The sequence below is a fragment of the Thalassophryne amazonica genome, chromosome 19 (genome assembly GCF_902500255.1).
Source record: "Thalassophryne amazonica chromosome 19, fThaAma1.1, whole genome shotgun sequence".
NCBI lineage: Eukaryota > Metazoa > Chordata > Actinopteri > Batrachoidiformes > Batrachoididae > Thalassophryne > Thalassophryne amazonica.
The window spans coordinates 12,511,825-12,530,921 of NC_047121.1; the positions used below are offsets into that span (position 1 = coordinate 12,511,825).

Consider the following 19,097-nt stretch of genomic DNA (forward strand, 5'->3'; position numbering starts at 1 on the left):
TCCCATTGGCCGTTCAAGCTCGGGTTGATGCCCCTCGGAATCCATGACGATGGCCGAGAAATCCTGTTGGGAAGGTGTCGTAGCACGGACCCACAACAGGGGGCGCAAATGAACGGACAATGAATAAGCCAAAAAGGTAACAATTTAATGTTGCGATAATACACAACGAAACGTACTGTAATCTGCACAGTCAATTTAACACCAGGTGACGTGTGGGCAGGCTCGAAGATAGAAAACCCCCGACGAGAGAGAAGCTGCGTCCCACACGGCTTCCACCACCAACGGTCTGAAGAACACCGGAGCCGCCAAGTCCCGAGTCCCCAGGTGGCCTCTGTCTTCGGCTGTCGACCCTGGTACTGCTGGCAGAAAGCAGAAATATGATGAGTGAGTGTGAGTCCGCACACTCAGTAAATCCACAGTTAACGAGTGAGGAAGCGCCTCCACCTCCAAGCACACACTCGTGCAGCTCCTGTTTGAGCACTTATCTGGGTGGGAGGTGTTGCGAAGCCGTCGCTGAACACCTCAAACGCCACCTCCACAGACGAGTCTCACCGACAGGAAAACAGCTGCAAAGAAGAGTTTAGACAGATACACAGTCTTAAGTTCACAGAGAAATTACCTTGGTAATGGTAGTCGATTTCTCGGCGGGGAGGTGGAGTTGCAGTCCGGCTTTTATGGTGGTGATGATGAACGAGTGACAGCTGGTGCAGAGGATGAGTGACAGCTGTCACTTCTTCTGGGTCTGGCGCCCTCTCGTGCTTGGAGCCCGCAGTCCAAGCAGGGCGCCCTCTGGTGGTGGTGGGCCAGCAGTACCTCCTCTTCAGCGACCCACACAACAGTCTTGGCCCAACACACCAGCCACAGTAGTGATCGTATATTTAGGTGTGATCTGGGTCTCTGTGTGTGGTTGGTTGCGTGTTTGTGGCCGTCACCACAATTCGGTTTTGGGTGTTCTCAAGGGGAATCAAGACTCTGGTGTCCTAGATTAGGGTATGGATCTTCACTAATTAGACAACAGACTGTTGCTGTCACTGTTTGTTCATGTGTGGTGGTTGGCCTGGTATGTTGTATAGTTGGGGCCCCATCTCCTCGGTGTCTCACTTCAGTTACTGCCTTCACCACTTGTCTTTTGTTCTTGTCTGTCTGTGTTGTTTTGGTGGACAGCCCTTGACAGAAGTTGTGAGTTGGCTTTGAGTAGGAGGTTGTAGGCTGATCAGGAAGGGCGGATGGGGTTCACACATGCACACCACGTTCACTCACGCACTATATACCTTCTGTCTTGCAAGAATAAATTGCATATATGTGTATTAATGTTCAGAAATGGTTCTGCCAATGTGGCATTTACCATTACTATATATGCAGAGGGGGAAAAAAAAGTCTGGACTTTAAAGTCTCTACAGAATCTGACTGTTTTATTGACACAGGAAGAACATTCCACAGAACAGGGGCACGATAAGAGAAAGCTCTGTGACCCACAGACTTTTTATTCACCATAGGGACACAAAGTAGTCCTGCATCCTGAGAATGCAAAGCCCGGGCTGGTACGTAGGGTTTAACTAGGTCAGCTAAGTAGAGAAGGGGCCAGTCCATGAACAGTTTTATAGGTTAGTAGCAGATCCTTAAAATCTGATCTCTCTGGGACAGGAAGCCAGTGAAGATATGCCGAAATGAGTATAATGTGGTCAACCTTTGTGCTTCCTGTCAGATGTATGGCATTAGCCTTTTGAACCAATAGGACACCCCTAATGCTGGACTGTGGGAAACCCGAAAATATGGTCTCTGAATCCATTGCAAGTGGAAGATCATTCACCACTTTAGTGAGCGCTGTCTCTGTGGAATGATATTTTCTAAGAACAGACTGCAGTGGCTCAAAAAGATTATTCTCAGTAAGGTGGTCTACGAGCTGCTGTGAAACCACCTTTTCCAGCATTTCAGAGCAAAATGATAGATTTGACATCAGCTTATGTTTTTTTCAACATACTAGGGTCAAGATTAGATTTTTTAAGTAATGGTTTAGGCACTGCAGATTTGAAACATTTAGGAGCAGATCCAGAGGTTAATGACAGATTAATTATTTCCAGCACAGTCGGCCCAAGACTGGGCCTATACCAACAGTGTTGTTCGTATAGAATCAAATAAACAGGTTGTGCTTTGTGTAGACGTTATGAGTTTTGTCAGCACGCCTTGTGAGATACTATCAAATTCTGTAAATCTAAGTAGTGCCTCAGTGATGGCACCCACCTCAATAGCAGGGTGTAGTGGCTGGGTTAAGGCATGCTGGGATATGTTTAACCTGATGTCTATTTTCTTCTCAAAGTAATCCAAGAAATCTTGTGCTGTAAACGGAGAGTGAACTACAGGTGCTTGTCCATGAATAAGTGTTGCCAATATGTCAAACAAGAACTTTGAGTTCTGCTTGTTTTTGTTGATCAAATCAGAGTAATAGGCCCGCTTTGTAGCCAGTAGTGCATGCTTATAATCTAAGATAGCATCACGGCATGCAAGGTGGAATACTTCTAATTTTGAACTACTCCATTTCTGTTCTAGACCTCTAGCCTTATGTTTGAGGTCACGCAAGTAATCATTGAACCAAAGTGACTGTTTTGGGGGGCGTGGTTTTAATAAAGGTGGCGCAATCATGTCGAGTGTAATTTTAAGCACTAAGTTTAAACTATCCACAAGACTGTCTACTGAGTGGCCATTTTCCAAACATGAAGCTAAGATATCAGGCAGTCTAGTTTCGAGTTCAGTTGTAGTTGAGGAGTTATTGTGTCGCCGCAATGATAAATAAGGCTGTTGTTCCACAAAACACGGCAGCAAAACTGTAAACCTGATAAGTGAGTGGTCTGAGACCATAGATGCGAGAGGTATGATGTCAATATTTGTGACAGCAATACCACATGCAAGAACCAAATCCAGGGTATTTCCATTAATGTGTGTCAAATCCTGAATGCATTGCTGGAATCCTAATACATTCATAATTTCCATACATGATTTGCAGAGGGGATCAGAAGGCTTATGTATATGAATGTTGAAGTCACCAATAATCAGAATGTTATCTGCACGAGTTGACAAGTTAGAGATGAACTCACCAAATTCATCTGAGAATTCAGAGTATGGGCCAGAGGGGCCTATATACGTGGTCTGTCCAAAAAGTAACGGGCCTTTTTATTTTTTTCAAAAACTATATGGATTTGAATCACGTGCGATTGCATCAGCCAAGCTTGAACCTTCGTGCACATGCGTGAGTTTTTTCATGCCTGTCGGTTGCGTCATGGGCAGGCTTTGAGTGAGCACTGGTCCACCCCCCTCGTCGGATTTTTATTGTCAGTGAAATGGCTGAGAGACTGCCGCTTTGCTTCATGAAAATTTTTTCAGAAACTGTTAGAGACAGCCAGTTGGAAGCCATTCGAAAGATTCAGATGGATTTCGGTGAAGATTATGTTGGCGTCACATGGATTAAGGCGTGTTAAAACCTTTTTAAAGACGGCCCACATCGGCGGAGGGCGCGCGGCGCACCGAGCGGCCATCGACTGGCTGGAACGACCAGATCATTTCTAAACTGAACGCTGTGTTGATCCGGGACATCGTGTGACTACCACAGAAATGGCAAGAGAGCTGGACATAGCACTTTTGCGGGACATTCCACTGTTACAGGAGTTTTTGTAATGAAAGACGTGCAGAGGATTTCGCGCGTCGGCACGGAGCCGCTCATTGCCCAAATCATTCTGCCATTTCCTGGCAATGAAACAACGAGGGGGCTGGACCACTCCTCACTCAAAGCCTGCTCACAGGCGAATGACGCAACCGACAGGAGTGGAAAAACTCACGCATGCGCACAAGGGTTCAAGCTTGTCTGACGCAATCACACGTGATTCAAATCCATATGGTTTTTGAAAAAAATAATAAGGTCGGATACTTTTCTAATAGACCTCGTACTTTATAGTCATGATTATTAATAATGTGCGTTGAATGTCTCAGAGGGTGCAGGTTTTTATTGCAACCACAGACTGCAGATGACTTGTCTGATCAGCTTCTCTACTCAGTCTACTGTTAATCAGGGAATTCAGCTGGGCCTTGATTGCAAAAAAAAATGAACATACTTGAGACCACCCTAATATATAGTGTGCAAGTTCCCTTCTTTGCTGTCACATGCAGTCACGTCCAGCAGAGACACTCAGCAGGCCAGTAATGCCTGTAAGACCGGTGAAGCTGGATCTGGCCGTCTAAGGCATTTAATCAACCGAACTACGTACAAACGTAGTGGTTATGTTGTATTAATAATGTTAGATGGTAGTCCTTAAATCCATATTATTTCATAGTACTTCATGATCGCTAATATGTTTGATGCATGTCCATGTTTAATCCAACATCTGGCTGTGGATAAGCCCATCTGTATGCCATTTTCTCTTAAGCATGACCCAAGGCCAAGAAGCATAATCATGGACCAGTAAACTTTGTGCCAGTAAACAGTTTTATTAGTCCCATGTCACACCAAGCAGCACTTAACCGAAAATTGCTGTCAAGCAAGGGACAGATTTTAAGATGGTTTGTGTTTGTGCACACATTGTCTCAATTAATCATGCATGTGAGTTTGGCAAAGGATGGTTTGGTTTGGTTGTGTATGTGCATTAGCGTCTTTGTTTGCATCCACATATCCATGGAAAACCGTCCTGTGGTCCAAGAAGAAAAGTGGAGCATTTATAGAGCATAAAAGCACTTATTGTAATGGAAGGTTAAATGCAACAGCACAAAGGTTGAATGAGTTAGTTGTGTACAGAGTCCATGTTTTGGAATGGGGTGTACATAAAGTGTGGTACATTGGATAATTTTGCCTGACATAGAGTGCAGTCAGCAGATAAACCGAGACGTCTGATTGGACTAAACCAATCGGAATCAACCCAGGAAATGCTTTAAAGCAGTGGTCCCCAACCTTTTTTTGCGTCATGGACCAGTTTAATGTCAGACAATATTTTTTTATGTTTCTTATGAATCGTAATTTTTTTTAATGAATCGTAAGGCACATAGAGCAGAAACATTCAATTTACTGCAAAAAGAAATGCAGCTAAGGTTTGACTCCTGTACAGGAGACAGGGAACTGAGCCTTCAACTCTCCTGTGGTTAAAAATCTAAAATTAGAGAACCCAACACTGAAACTGTTCTCATTGTCCGCCAACTGTGTCAGGATTTTTCAGTTTTACGTGTATAGCATACTTGTATATAACTTTATCAATATTAAGGCAGCACAAAATTCCTTTGGTTCATACAAAAGAATCACAGTTTAGATAATATTTCACTGACTTTTAATTTGTATCTTCATGTGGAAATGACTTTGTAGCCAGTTACATCAGTACAAGTACTACATCCACACAACAGGTGCTTTCACTCAGTGTGCTTGCGCACTAGATCAGAAAAAAACACCATCCCCAGTGCTGCAGTGCTGATCCAAGCACTTGTTGGCCTTATTTAAAAACAATATTTCTGGCCTGGCGGGCTGCCCAGTCTGTACCATTACAGGTGTGATACAGGAGTGATTTAGAGTCGTATTATTGTTATTGCCTTGTTAGTTCCATCATTTGTGAAAATGAGGGTGGAGAGTTTAATTTTGAGAAGAGAGAACAAATAACTTGAGATAATCTTGCTAGAGTTGCTGTCAAGAGAAAATAAAGATAGTGGAATGTGAAACAGGAACAGAGAATGAATGGAGTGTTTTCATGACGTATGCCAACAATTTACGCCAGTTCATCAATGCACTGGCTCCAAACCAATGGCCAAGAGATTTTGAACATCAGCTGTCAGCAGAAGTAATCTTCATGTTTTTATTGTATTTGATCTTCGTCAGGAGAGGGAGGACGCACATACAAAGGCAACAGGCTGTATCAGTGTAAACCACAGAGTGTGAGTGGCCTAATGTGAATTAAACCAATCAGATCTGACAAGCCCTTGAAGAGTCGTGAGTTTGAAACTGGCAGACTTGGTAGGATCTACGCGCAAAGTGTCAAAGCACATAAACAGATCTTCTACAGGAGCAGCAGCTCCCTGGGGCGAAGAAATGGAGCACCTACTTCCTGCAACACCTCCACTTCTCCATATCAGATCAAGCACAGACAGCCCCCCCCCACTCCCCACTGCTCCCATGTGCAGCTCTGTCTTGGTGTTTCTTGTCAGCAAACCCGGGGAGGAAGAAAACCAATCTGACAGAATGGTACAGTTTGCATTATGAATTATTTTATGAGAAAACGGGTGTTGGGGGATTGATTTTTAGATATGTCTCAACGACTGCAAGTTTACCTAAAGTTTGGCAAAGGTGCTCATCTTTAGTCTCATAGATAAATTACACACACAACCATAACCACATGCACACAAAGACACACACCTGTTTCACGGATATGTGACTCACGGATGTGAGTTCTCACATATCAACACAAGTCCGGGCAGGTTGGTGAAGACTGCAGCCACTGCCCTCAGGAAGGAAGAATCTTTCCATTATCAGCATCTGTAACACTGCATGAGCGTGTCTGCTGCTCAAACAGCTTATGCATGTGTGAGAAACGTGTGAATACACAAGCTGTAATAATGTTCATTTTGATGTCTGTGGGGTGCCTGGGGCTTTGTGCAAATCACAGCTTTGAGATGGTGCATTAAGCAAAGTATTCAAATATCTAATCTCCGTTTATTTAACAAGTCTAATGCCTATCAACAGTTACATCATCTTAGTTCATATTTTTCATTCAGTTCTATTCTCAGTCCTTATTGTTTTTTCTTTCCTGCAGCATTTCGGTACAATGATCTGGTTTCCCCTCGTTTTCTGGATGTGATTGCCAACCTGTCTGGTTGCACAGCCCATCGGCGCTTCAACAACTGCTCTGATATTTGCTTTCATCAGAAGTACCGCAGTCATGATGGTACCTGCAACAACCTGCAGCATCCCATGTGGGGTGCCTCGCTCACTGCTTTTGAACGACTACTGAAGTCTGTCTATGATAACGGTTTTAATCTGCCAAGAGGTGCCACTGAACGGCTGCACAATGGACACAGGCTACCGTTGCCGAGGTTGGTGTCCACCACTATGATCGGAACAGAGACTATCACTCCCGATGACCGCTACACACACATACTAATGCAGTGGGGGCAGTTCCTAGACCATGATTTGGACTCAACAGTGGCAGCCCTGAGCCAGTCCCGCTTCTCTGATGGCCAGTTGTGTGCACAGGTCTGTACCAATGATCCACCATGTTTCCCAATTCAGTTCCCACCCAATGATCCACGGCAGCTGCGAAGTGGTGCCCGCTGTATGTTCTTTGTCCGATCCAGCCCTGTGTGTGGAAGTGGAATGACATCTCTCCTCATGAACAGCGTATATCCAAGAGAACAAATCAACCAGCTGACCTCTTACATCGATGCTTCAAATGTCTATGGGAGCTCAAGGCATGAATCTGAAGAAATACGGGATTTGGCCAGTCAAAGAGGCCTTCTCCGGCAAGGTATTATTCAGAGAACGGGGAAGCCACTTCTTCCGTTCGCCACTGGGCCACCTACGGAGTGTATGAGAGATGAAAATGAGAGTCCAATTCCATGTTTCCTGGCTGGTGACCACCGTGCCAATGAGCAGCTGGGTCTGACCGCCATGCACACTGTATGGTTCAGGGAACATAACCGCATAGCCACAGAGCTACTGAGACTGAACCCTCACTGGGATGGGGACACCATCTACCACGAGGCCAGGAAGATAGTGGGAGCCCAGATGCAACATATCACCTACAGTCACTGGTTGTCGAAGGTAACGGTTATCAGTTTAGTTGCATTGTTCCTTAATAACATTAGCAATTACAATGGCATTAGTAAACAGTGATTGTGACAATAGTAATGATATAGGAATAAAGGTTTCATTCTGTCTCCAATGTCCTAGATCCTTGGTGAAGCAGGCATGAAGATGATGGGGCCATACGTTGGGTACAACCCCAATATTAATGCTGGCATCCTCAATGCCTTTGCTACGGCCGCCTTCCGCTTTGGCCACACCCTCATCAATCCAATACTCTACAGGCTAGACGAGGACTTCCAGCCCATTCCTCAGGGACACATCTCTCTGCACCGGGCCTTTTTCTCACCTTACCGCATTGTGAATGAGGGTGGCATTGACCCAATCCTTCGTGGGCTTTTTGGCGTCGCTGGCAAAATGCGTATTTCCACACAGCTGCTGAACACAGAGCTGACAGAGAGGCTCTTCTCCATGGCCCATGCTGTAGCTCTGGATCTAGCTGCCATGAATATACAGAGGGGCAGGGATCATGGCATACCATCATACAATGACTACAGGACTTTCTGTAACCTGAGTGCTGCTCACAGCTTTGATGACTTGAGGAATGAGATTAAAAATCCTAATGTTAGAGAAAAACTGCAAAGGTAAGACAAGCATTGTTCATCAGTTTTACCTCTTCATCAAACCAAACTATGGCTAGAAGAATATTGTTGTGCTGGCGGGCTTCTCTGTGTCTGTCGGTTGGTGTTATGGCCCAGTTCTGTTTGTTTTTTATTTATTTGTTTGATATAGATTTTCCAGAGTATTAGTTATGTCTGTCTAAAAAGTCACACAAGAGTATAAATTACACTGGAATATAAATTTCACTTTTTTCAGTATTACCACCTCTTTTATTTAGTACTTTGATTCCTGGAAAAGTTCTGCCTAAATAGTCATTATAATTATTATGGTTAATAACATTTCTCCATGTAATGTGGAGTTGCGTCATGAAGGGCATCCGGCATAAAACTCAGTTGATTGCCTTCGCGGTCTTCAGCAGCGCATTGCACCATTTGGTACCTCATTTTCAACAAAATATTCCCAGGCCCCCTGGACCACCACCTGTGGGAGGGAATACCTCTCCCACACTCTCCCCATTGACACTTGCAGTCTATTGATAGTTTCACAGTTTTGCCCTCACACTACTTACGGTGCATCCGGAAAGTATTCACAGCGCTTCCCTTTTTCTAGTTTTTTAATTGTTACACCCTTATTTCAAAATGGATGAAAATCATTTTTTTTCCTCAAAATTCCACACACAATAGCCCATAATGACAATGTGAAAAAAGTTTTGTTGATCTTAACAGCTTAATTGGTCCTGAAAACTGGCGTAGTCTCACTTATTTCCACAAAGTAAACTGTTCTGGAATCAACAGAGTCAGACCAGGCCAAGAATCATGTGTAACATTGATAAATCATCAGTTCCCATCCTGAGTCTTTACATGTCTCATGTCATTACTGTGAGGCAGTGTCTTCTGGTTGAAGATGTACACCTGGAGGAAGTGTGCACCCTGTTCTGTAGACGTGGCTTAGCAGTGCAGCGGTGCAGTTTCTGACTGATCTTGCTGTCCGGCAGGTTGTACGGCTCTCCTATGAACATCGACTTGTTCCCTGCCTTGATGGCTGAAGACCTGGTCCCTGGCAGTAGAGTGGGGCCAACGCTCATGTGTCTGCTGGCAACGCAGTTCAAACGTCTGAGAGACGGTGACAGGTAGTCCTCAGCACTGCCCACCTCCTAATCCACAAACGATCAGCCCGATGAAAGGAGCCCAGTGGCTGCTTCCACTTACAGTGCTGTGCAGAAGGCTGAGGACCCAGTGAGCCTCAGACTTTTACAAACTAGGTTAACGTGTTGTCACAGCAACTTTATGACTTTATGACTATTGTTGGTGTGTTGCGTACTCTAATGTATCATAGTTTTTTTATAAACATGTTTTGCTTTACTGTGGCTGCTGCTCTTCTTTCTGTTGTACGCCGTTTGTTTTCCTGCTGCTTTATGATGGGCTTGCTTGGTGTGTTTATGGTTAAGTACCATATTTTTGCGTGAGAGTGCCCAGGGCATTCCGCACAAAATTCTGCCTGAAGAGGGTGTGGGGGGCCGAGGCACGAACACAGCCAACATATTTCTTCAAAATAAGAGATCTTTCAAAATAAGTGCACATTTCAATATAAACTTTGATTCCAGTACCATGTGTTGGGGTCACGGAATTATTTAATTTAGGCTGGATGTTTACCAATTTAATTAAAAATCTATGGTGCGGCTGTTTAACCAGCTTTCTTCATAAAAGACGGTGGGCTGCTTCTCGGCACTGGGCACTCGCCTGATATACGGATATGGTAGCTTTCATGGCGCTCCTTTTCCACAACTGGATGAAGCTGACTCCATTTGTGTCAGCTGCCGGCGACACCAGCCTCGACCTGCGCAGGAGTTCACACGAATACAGATGAAAGATGGGGAGAAGACATCGCTGCTTAATCAGCCTGGTGTTTTCTGATTTTTCAGGAATGTAGCGGGTTTCCTCTTTTGTTTCCGCCAGGTGTTTCCTGATCCTCCCACACACACATTTTAAGGCCTTCCCTTTATTTAATTCTATTTTTTTAAAATTTCGGTTTAAAATGTTGTATTAATGTATCTTTTTAAACTTGTTTCTTTATTGTGAAGCACTTTGCTGTTTTAGAAACATCCCATATAAATGGATTTTATTTGTTCCCCTTGATTGTAGTTTGTAATTGATTGTTTCCTTCATGGAAATAGGGAGGAAATGATCTTACATTAGATTTTTTTTTTTTTTTTTTTTTTTTTTTTTTTTTGGAACAGGGATGTTTGGACGTTTGATTTAGTGTTGACATGTTGATGAAGAAACAACATGGAACACATTATTTTGTTGTTCTGAAGCCTCTGCACAGTGCCATACATCTACACTGCTTTTGACATTTATATAAAACAGCATGTGTTGTTAAATCTCTTCACCCTTTATTTCTTGTAATTCATTTATTTACTGTAATTTAAAAAAATAAAATAAACGGGTGACTTCCTGTATCTTTTGCACTCTTGTCTCCAGATTCTGGTATGAAAACCCGGGTGTGTTCACCCCCGCTCAGCTGACTCAGTTGAAACAGGCCTCTCTGACGAGGGTGCTGTGTGACAACGGAGACAACATCACGCGTATCCAGCAGGACGTCTTCAGGGTGGCTGAGCTGCCCCACGGCTACGGCAGCTGTGACGAGGTCCCTCACATTGACATTCGCATGTGGCAGGACTGCTGTGAAGGTCAGAACAAACACAGCGACAGACAGGATGTAAAAATGTAAAGAACTAACACTGTCAAGATCACTGGCACACAGGACACATCATAAAGATCACTTTGTTATTGAGGATGTGTGTGTGTATGTGCCTGTCTGCCTGCCTTTCTCAATACCTTGTATGTCACTCAGTGATGCTGTTTCAGCTGATTTGTGTTTTTGTTTTGATACTTTCTCTGCCACTGTTTGTTCAGCGAGTTTGTTCAGCGGATTTGTTCTGCGGGTTTGTTCTGCAGGTTTGTTCAGCGGGTTTGTTCTGCAGGTTTGTTCAGCGGGTTTGTTCTGCGGGTTTGTTCTACAGGTTTGTTCTGCAGGTTTGTTCAGCGGTTTTGTTCAGCGGTTTTGTTCAGCGGGTTTGTTCAGCGGGTTTGTTTTGCGGGTTTGTTCAGCGGGTTTGTTCTGCAGGTTTGTTCTGCAGGTTTGTTCTGCAGGTTTGTTCAGCGGGTTTGTTCTGCAGGTTTGTTCAGCGGGTTTGTTCTGCGGGTTTGTTCTGCAGGTTTGTTCAGCGGTTTTGTTCTGCGGGTTTGTTCAGCGGGTTTGTTCAGCGGGTTTGTTCAGTGGGTTTGTTCAGCGGGTTTGTTCTGCGGGTATGTTCTACGGGTTTGTTCTGCATGTTTGTTCAGCGGATTTGTTCTGCAGGTTTGTTCTATGGGTTTGTTCTACGGATTTGTTCTGCAGGTTTGTTCTACGGGTTTGTTCTGTGGTTTGTTCTGCAGGTTTGTTCAGCGGGTTTGTTCTGTGGGTTTGTTCTCCGGGTGCTCATCCATCTGTCCACCTGCACCCTGGCTACAGTCAAACATCTGTCTTGCATTTTCTCATCACGTACTCACTGTATACACTCACCATTGTTCCACTGCTGTTGCCAAACAGACATCTTGTCCCATGTCTCGTGATCTTCCTGACCTCTTGCATCACCTCTTTATTGTTGCTAAAGTTAGCTGCAGCATTGCCCTGCCTCCAAAAGATTATTCACCACAGAATCTTCTGCTGTGTTCCAACCCGGTCTTAAAAAACCTGGAGTTAAAAAAAACCCATCACGAAAATTGTAATCATTTCGTGATGGGAGCTCAAAAAAAAAAATGTGAGCGTGAGCTGTGTGTTCTCATTTCACTGTATTTTGTGTAACTCTCGAATGTTTCTTTCTATCCTGGTTACTGTTTTCTTTCTTGTCTTTCATTTTTTCAAAGACACACTTTTCTGGATCATTCCTTGCAAATGGACTCACTGTATGACTCATGTCGAGGTGGTACCATACGTACCCGTCCAGTTAGTGACCTGCTGCCAGAATCTGCACTCCTTTTACACTAAACCACTGATGAAAAGTGTGAAAAAGTTCATCCGGGTTACTGCTGCTTTTTTCACCTGGAACACGGTTACGAAGTGGATGAAGTGGTTTCCTAACAGGAAGATCAGCAGGTTTGTGAGATAACTGAGAATGAGGGACATTAGTGTGGTGCAGGTGGTGGAAAAGACACTTCATTACCACAACTGTGTTACCCTTGAGCAAGACTTTGAATGCCCTGCTGCTGTCATGGACCAGCTCAGTGAACACACATGACTGTTCAGTTGTTTTATTCCGGCTCATTTCTGATCTGATATGGTATTCAGAGATTTTAACACATGCTGCCTCTGAATTATCCTCCTTTCATTCTGATGGTGGTGCTCACTTTTTTCTCTCCAAAATAACAAAGGAAGCGCTGAGATGGTCATCAGTGAACATGCTGCCAAAAATGTTCATCTGGTGGATGATACTAAACTGTAGTCAGATAATTCACAGTATTTGGATTAGTTACAATAAGAGGTGTGCACGCATGCACATGCGCATGTGTGTGTGTTTGAGAGCCTGCAGCATCCACTACTAGCATGCATGAAAGCATGCATACAAACATGCACGAGCATGCCCGTGCATGTTTGTCAGCCTGAGACTGCAGGCTGTGGGGGCAGGATGAATGCTCTTTGTCAGGTTCAGGTTTGAGGTTTGTGTTGATGCTCTGCCTGCCCCAGATATCTACTGGAGCATGAATTTGTCTGTGTTTGTTCCCATATCAAAGAGAACAAAGGACGCACAGGCACGTGCACATGCACTGATTGTACAATGAGCCTCTCAGTCTCAGTTCAGCAGTTTGAAGTAGAAACAAGCTCACATCATCAGCACATTTTCCTGTTTCATGTCTGAATTTTTTTGTAGTATATTTTTGCATAGAGGAGAAACGTTTACCGCATTGACCTAAATTGGCACGTGTGTGTGTGTGTGTTTCTGTATCTGCCTTTTTCACCAGTTTCTCGTTGTGTTTTGCTTACGTATGTAGGATACTAATGGCTTTAAACTTGCAGATGTGAATAATGGTGCAGATTTGGTGGAAATTAGTTGAACTCAGGTTGGCGTCTGTATTTTTTGGGGTCAAAGGTCGCATAATTAGAACATGGTTTGGACTTTGGGAGCATTGTTTGTGGTTCTTTCCATCTGTGAGTGTGTATATGTATGTCGTAACTGTAAGCAGTGTTGTTCTGATTTGGATCAGATACTTGAATGGATGAGGGTTGATTTTGAGAAGAAGTGGTCAAAGGTATAAGCTTAGGGAACAAGGTCAAAGAGATTGTAATGCTAATACACAGAGAATTATAAGACGACGATGATTTGAGATGCACATCTGCTGCTGTTATGTCACTTCACAGTGTGAATGGGCCCTAAAGGAAAATCTTTTCTAAATTCTTGAATATGAGACAATTATCCAAAAGCTTGGATGCTATTTGGTTTCAGGGGGGATTATTGTTTTCCCATAATTAGCCTAAAACTGCACAGAATAATTAAATAGACTTTATATGGTCAAACAAGCTCATTGTCATAAAACAGGAATCTAATCAGAGTTTCACATCCTACATGAAGGAAATTAGTTTATAATGCTTTACAAGAAACATTAGTGAATTTTCCATTGTTACAATTCAATTTATATTCCATTGTAACCCCCCCCCCCCCCCCCCAAAATAAAAGAGAAAATAAATCAAATAAAACAGACACTAGTGCTCAAATAACTTAAAATTTCAGAGGGAAAAATTAATAGTTAGTTTCTCAGTTCCAATGCTCTTTTTCTCCTCATTATCATATATATCTATATATTATTATGATAATGTCCTTAACCAAAGGACAGGGGTTGCAAATTAGTCTTAGATAGAAACCGGCATTCAAGACATCTGTTTTTATATTTTATATGAAGTAATGTTTAATACCTTTGTCCCTGTTTAATAAATGTAAAACAAAGAAAGATAAATCATAATTACTCAGTCTTCACTAATTCACCTCAGCTGCTTCCAGCACCCGTGTACTGTATGTGCAGGAGGAGACATTCAAACGGCCTGTTGCCAACTTTGATAGCTCAGTTGACCACAGCACCAGCTTTTCTGCCCGACGTAGGACATTCACTGTACCTGCCCAAAGCTAGAGTAAAGTTTCCAACCCTCACTGTCACCAAGTACAGGTGACCTAAGCAGGTGGCAGCTGGAACGCACTGAGCTTTATATGAATGAATGAGGGACTCACAGAAATATTTACTCGGGATTTAAAACATGAGAGTAAATCCATCAAAACATGGGGACAATTCATTAAAATATAGGGGAAAAAAATTCCTCTCATACTGTAACTCTAGAGCTCTGTACTGATATACAGTGGAGGAAATACGTATTTGATCCCCTGTCAGTTTTGCAGGTTTTCCCACCTACAAAGAATGGAGAAGTCTGTATTTTTTATCGTAGGTACACTTCAACTGTGAGAGACAGAATCTAAAAGAAATCCAGAAAATCACATTGTATGACTTTTAAGCAGTGTTGTATACTAACGAAGTAAAAATACTTCACTACTGTACTTAAGTACGTTTTAGGAGACTTTGTACTTTACTTGAGTTTTTTAAATTTAGCTTACTTTCACTTTTACTTCACTACATTTCCGACCTTAATTGCATACTTCTACTCCGATACATTTTCTATGCGCCATGCCGTTACTCGTTACAAAAAAAAAACACACACACACGAAAAAAGTCGTGTTTTCACCCAGAGACACCACTGATTACTAGTGACTGCAACAAAGTCAGGACGATTTGTCATGAGGCATGTCCGATAGGCTTTTTTGCAGTTGCGCACTTGGGGGGTGTTTGTCAGGAAAATGATTACAGACCTGCAGCGCGGCTTTGCTTTGAACCTTGAACCAATCGAAGCAGTGATTCGCAGGTCGAAGCAGTGCTTCGATCTACGATTTGTGGACTTTATTTCGCTCTATCCTAATTTTTCCCGCTAAAACCCTGAAGAGCATATGTCTGTGAGTAATATTTAATATTTTTATGTTAAACTGACCTGTTATGGTCTTCTGAAACAGTTGATAGATGTATTTTATAACTTAAAAATGGGACTGATGCTAACGCGTTAGCATGTCTATGGTGTTTTAAGGCAGCATGTTTGTGTTGATTTGTTTTCTTTATAATTAATGGCTCAGCGTTCGTTGTCGTAAGAGTCAAATTGTAATTTTTTTAATTTATTTTTATTCATATATTATAGCAACAACAATAATAGTCTACGTAATAGACAATAATAGTCAATAATAATAGACTAATAATGTTAGAATACAATTTTAGAGAAAGAGACAAAAAGAACCTAATGAAACAAAACACAATAGAAAAGATAAAACCATGTAACTTCTACCAAAGTCATTTTTAATGGGTATTTGTACTTTTACTTAAGTGTGATTTTCCGGTACTTTATACAACACTGCTTTTAAATAATTAATTTGCATTTTATTGCATGAAATATGTATTTGATACAATAGAAAAACAGACCTTAACAATTGGTACAGAAAACTTTGCAATTACAGAGGTCAGACGTTTCCTGTAGTTCTTGACCAAGTTTTCACACACTGCAACAGGGATTTTGGTCCACTCCTCCATACAGATCTTCTCCAGATCTTTCAGGTTTGGAGTTTCAGCTCCCTCCAAAGATTTTATATAGAGTTCAGGTCTGGCAAGGCCAGGACCTTGAAATTCTTCTTATGGAGCCCCTCCTTTGTTGCCCTGGCTGTGTATTTGAGGTCATTGTCATGTTGGAAGACCCAGCCATGACCCATCTTCAATGCTCTTACTGAGGGAAGGAGATTGTTTGCGAAAATCTCACAATACATGATCCCATCCATCCTCCCTTCAATACGGTGCAGTTTTCCTGTCCCCTTTACAGAAGAGCACCCCCAGAGTATGATGTTTCCACCCCCATGCTTCATGGTTGGGACAGTTTTCTTGGGGTTGTTCTCATCCTCTAAACACGGCAAGTGGAGTTGATTCCAAAAAGCTATTTTGGTCTCATCTGACCACATGCAAATTCAGTAAGGTGTTGTGTGGCTGGGGGGGCCTGGCTGCCTTTTGTTTCTGTTTTCTGTCCTGTCTTTTGTTTTTCCTTCCAGGTGGCTTGCATTTGGGACTGAGTGGCTGTGTAGCTGAGTTTATCAGGACCTCACCCTGATCACCTGAGGCTGATCACCTGCGGCTCGTCAGGACTCACAGCTGTGGTGCATCTACAATGGATTGGAACATGGTGGCATTTAAGACTGGAGTACACAGTGTGTATTTGCCAGAGACTCGACCTTGTGACCAGACGGGTGAGATCGTCGTCTCAAGAGCCATCTCATCATCAGTGGATGCAGAGAACGTCCAGGTTTGATGCATGGTCTGTGAAAGAGGAGAGGGTGAGGTCTCACGCTCGTCAGCACACTTCCTGAGGTACGTTAGATTTTGTGACTAACATTTATACAGTCAGTAAATGTGGTGTCCCTCACACCTTATTATATTGAGCTGTATGTTGGTCGTTTAAATCAGCTTCCACTGCAGTGGAGTTTTGTGAACAGGGTGTTCTATGCCTGCAGGGTGGGAAGCTGATTTGCAATTAAGCCAGGAAGTGTTTGCTGTTTGTACACCTTTGAGTGGTCTCTCTGTGTGTTGAGTGTACACTCACAGACTCGGTTTGTCGCGGCCACCTGGGGGGTGTCGGCGGGGTCCTTGGGTCCGAATTGGTTCTGGCTCCGGACCGTTAGCGCTGCTGGGAGCGCACCGCAAAACCACCACGCCAGACCGCGCACTTTTATATTTTTTCACATCACTGTTATGTTTATTAAACTCTGTTATCCTTTGTACCGTGCTCTGCTTATTTTATACTGGGTCATTCAAACGCTGGTCGGTTCTCCGGGCTGCGTCCGACACATAACAGTAGTCTCTGGCCAAACATCACGGACCCAGTGGTAGCAGAGACGGTAACGTGCCGGGAAGGCGGCAGCAGACGTTCAGAAGTTATCCGGATCAGTTGCGGGTGCTCTCCGCCCGGATGGTGCGCGTTGGAGAACCCATTACTGAATACTGATTTGAGCGCTCATGCAGCCGTGTTCCTGTGTTTGTGCCTTATCCGTGGGTCGTGGTGGAGTGTGACTGGCGACGGCTTCGCGTCACACTTCGACCGGATAAGAGGTTTAAACGGGAGCTGCAGGAGTGGGTCTGTAATGGGTGAACGCGCACGGCGGAGCTCTGTGGCACGGGTCGCGGTGCTTCCTGTGTTACAGTCATAGCCCTGTTTCCCCGGGTAATGATAGCTACTGCGTCTGTTGTGTCAGCTCCGGTGTTATTTAGTTGAATCACATTTTTGGTTGTGTGTTGCACTCAGCTGCGCACAGAAAAGCTGCTCGTTTGTTTTCTCTGTCACCAAAGGGGGTTTTTCATTTTTAGCACTCTGGCTCCCTCTGTTGGTGACTGAGTCACATTACCGTCAAGCTGTTAAGTTGGAACAGGTGTGTTCCATTTGTTTGAGCTTGACTGTATAAATCACTTATTTGTTTTGTGTTAGTTCATTTTGTGTGGGTGTTTTTTGAGTTGGTTTTTGTGTGGGATTTTATTTTTTGTTTTCCACTATTAGTGTCTGGGGTTGTGACCCTGCAGCCTGTTTGGAGCAACAAAAAAGGACCCAAGCAACTTTATGTTAGTCTGTTAGTCTTTCTTTTTATTTCTTTTAGTTTCACCTCCCCAGGGTTTGATGGGACGGTCCCCTGGGGGGTGATGGGGGGTAATTGGGTTGTTTTTTCTTTTTTTTTTTTTGTTATGCCCTCTCTTCTCCTCTGACTCCAGCCGGGTGAGCCGTAGAGTCGGCGTTGCTGGAGTGGTGCAGTTTGGTTATGCTGGGCGTTTCCCAGGTAGCCTCTGCACCCGGGAGGGGAGGGGGGGGTTTGGGGTATTTTCTTTTTGTTCCCTCTCTTCTCCTCTGACTCCAGCCGTGTGAGCCATAGTGTCGGCGTTGCTGGAGTGGTGCAGTTTGGTTATGCTGGGTGTTTCCCAGGTAACCTCTGCACCTGGGGGGGGGGGGGTGTTTTTGTTTGTTGATTCCCTGTTCCACCTCCGGCTTCAGCGCACCTTTGAGCCATCTGCCATCGGCGTGGCTGAGGTTTGGGGCAGTGGGATATACCCGCAGCTGGTGGCTGGTTTGGGAGTCGGAGGAGTGGCGCCGTTTTGTGCCGTCTGCCATAACCGCTGTTCCACTCCTCCCGGTTGGCTTCTGGGGTATAGTCACGGTTGGTGACACTGGACGTGCTTCCAGTTTCCACTGCGCCAAGGGGGTGGGGTTGGGGTTGTTTTGTTTGTATGTTTTTTTTTTCTCCTTTTGTTTTCCCCCCAGTTTCCGCCCTCAGGGTTTGACTGTGGTGTCCTCTGGGGGGGAAAGGGCTGTGGGTCCATCTAGCCATAGATGGCCGGGGCTGGGTCCGTTGGTCATGAGGGGAGGCGTCTCCTGGGGTTGATGGAATGGTCCTCTGGGAGGCGCTGGGAGTCCCCGTGGGTGACATTGGATCCCAGAGGGACCTCGGCTGTGGTTATTACTCCTGGAGCTGGCGGGATGTCCTCTGGGGGGTGTTGGTCCCTACATGTCGTTGGGGGGGGGGGGGGGTGTTAGTGTTTTTATTTGTTAGCTTAAGTTTGGGTTGTTT

At 44.1% G+C, this 19,097-nt stretch overlaps 1 protein-coding gene across 1 annotated transcript in view; it reads left to right on the forward strand.

Annotated features, from left to right (window-relative positions):
• The window catches only part of LOC117501062 (peroxidasin homolog), a 187,364-nt gene that overhangs the window by 154,184 nt on the left and 14,083 nt on the right, over positions 1 to 19,097 (forward strand). Inside the window, exons 16-19 of the mRNA XM_034159863.1 lie at positions 6,774 to 7,780; positions 7,910 to 8,406; positions 9,378 to 9,512; positions 10,864 to 11,072. Of these exons, the coding sequence (XP_034015754.1) occupies positions 6,774 to 7,780; positions 7,910 to 8,406; positions 9,378 to 9,512; positions 10,864 to 11,072 (1,848 nt within the window). The remainder of the gene's footprint in view (positions 1 to 6,773; positions 7,781 to 7,909; positions 8,407 to 9,377; positions 9,513 to 10,863; positions 11,073 to 19,097) is intronic.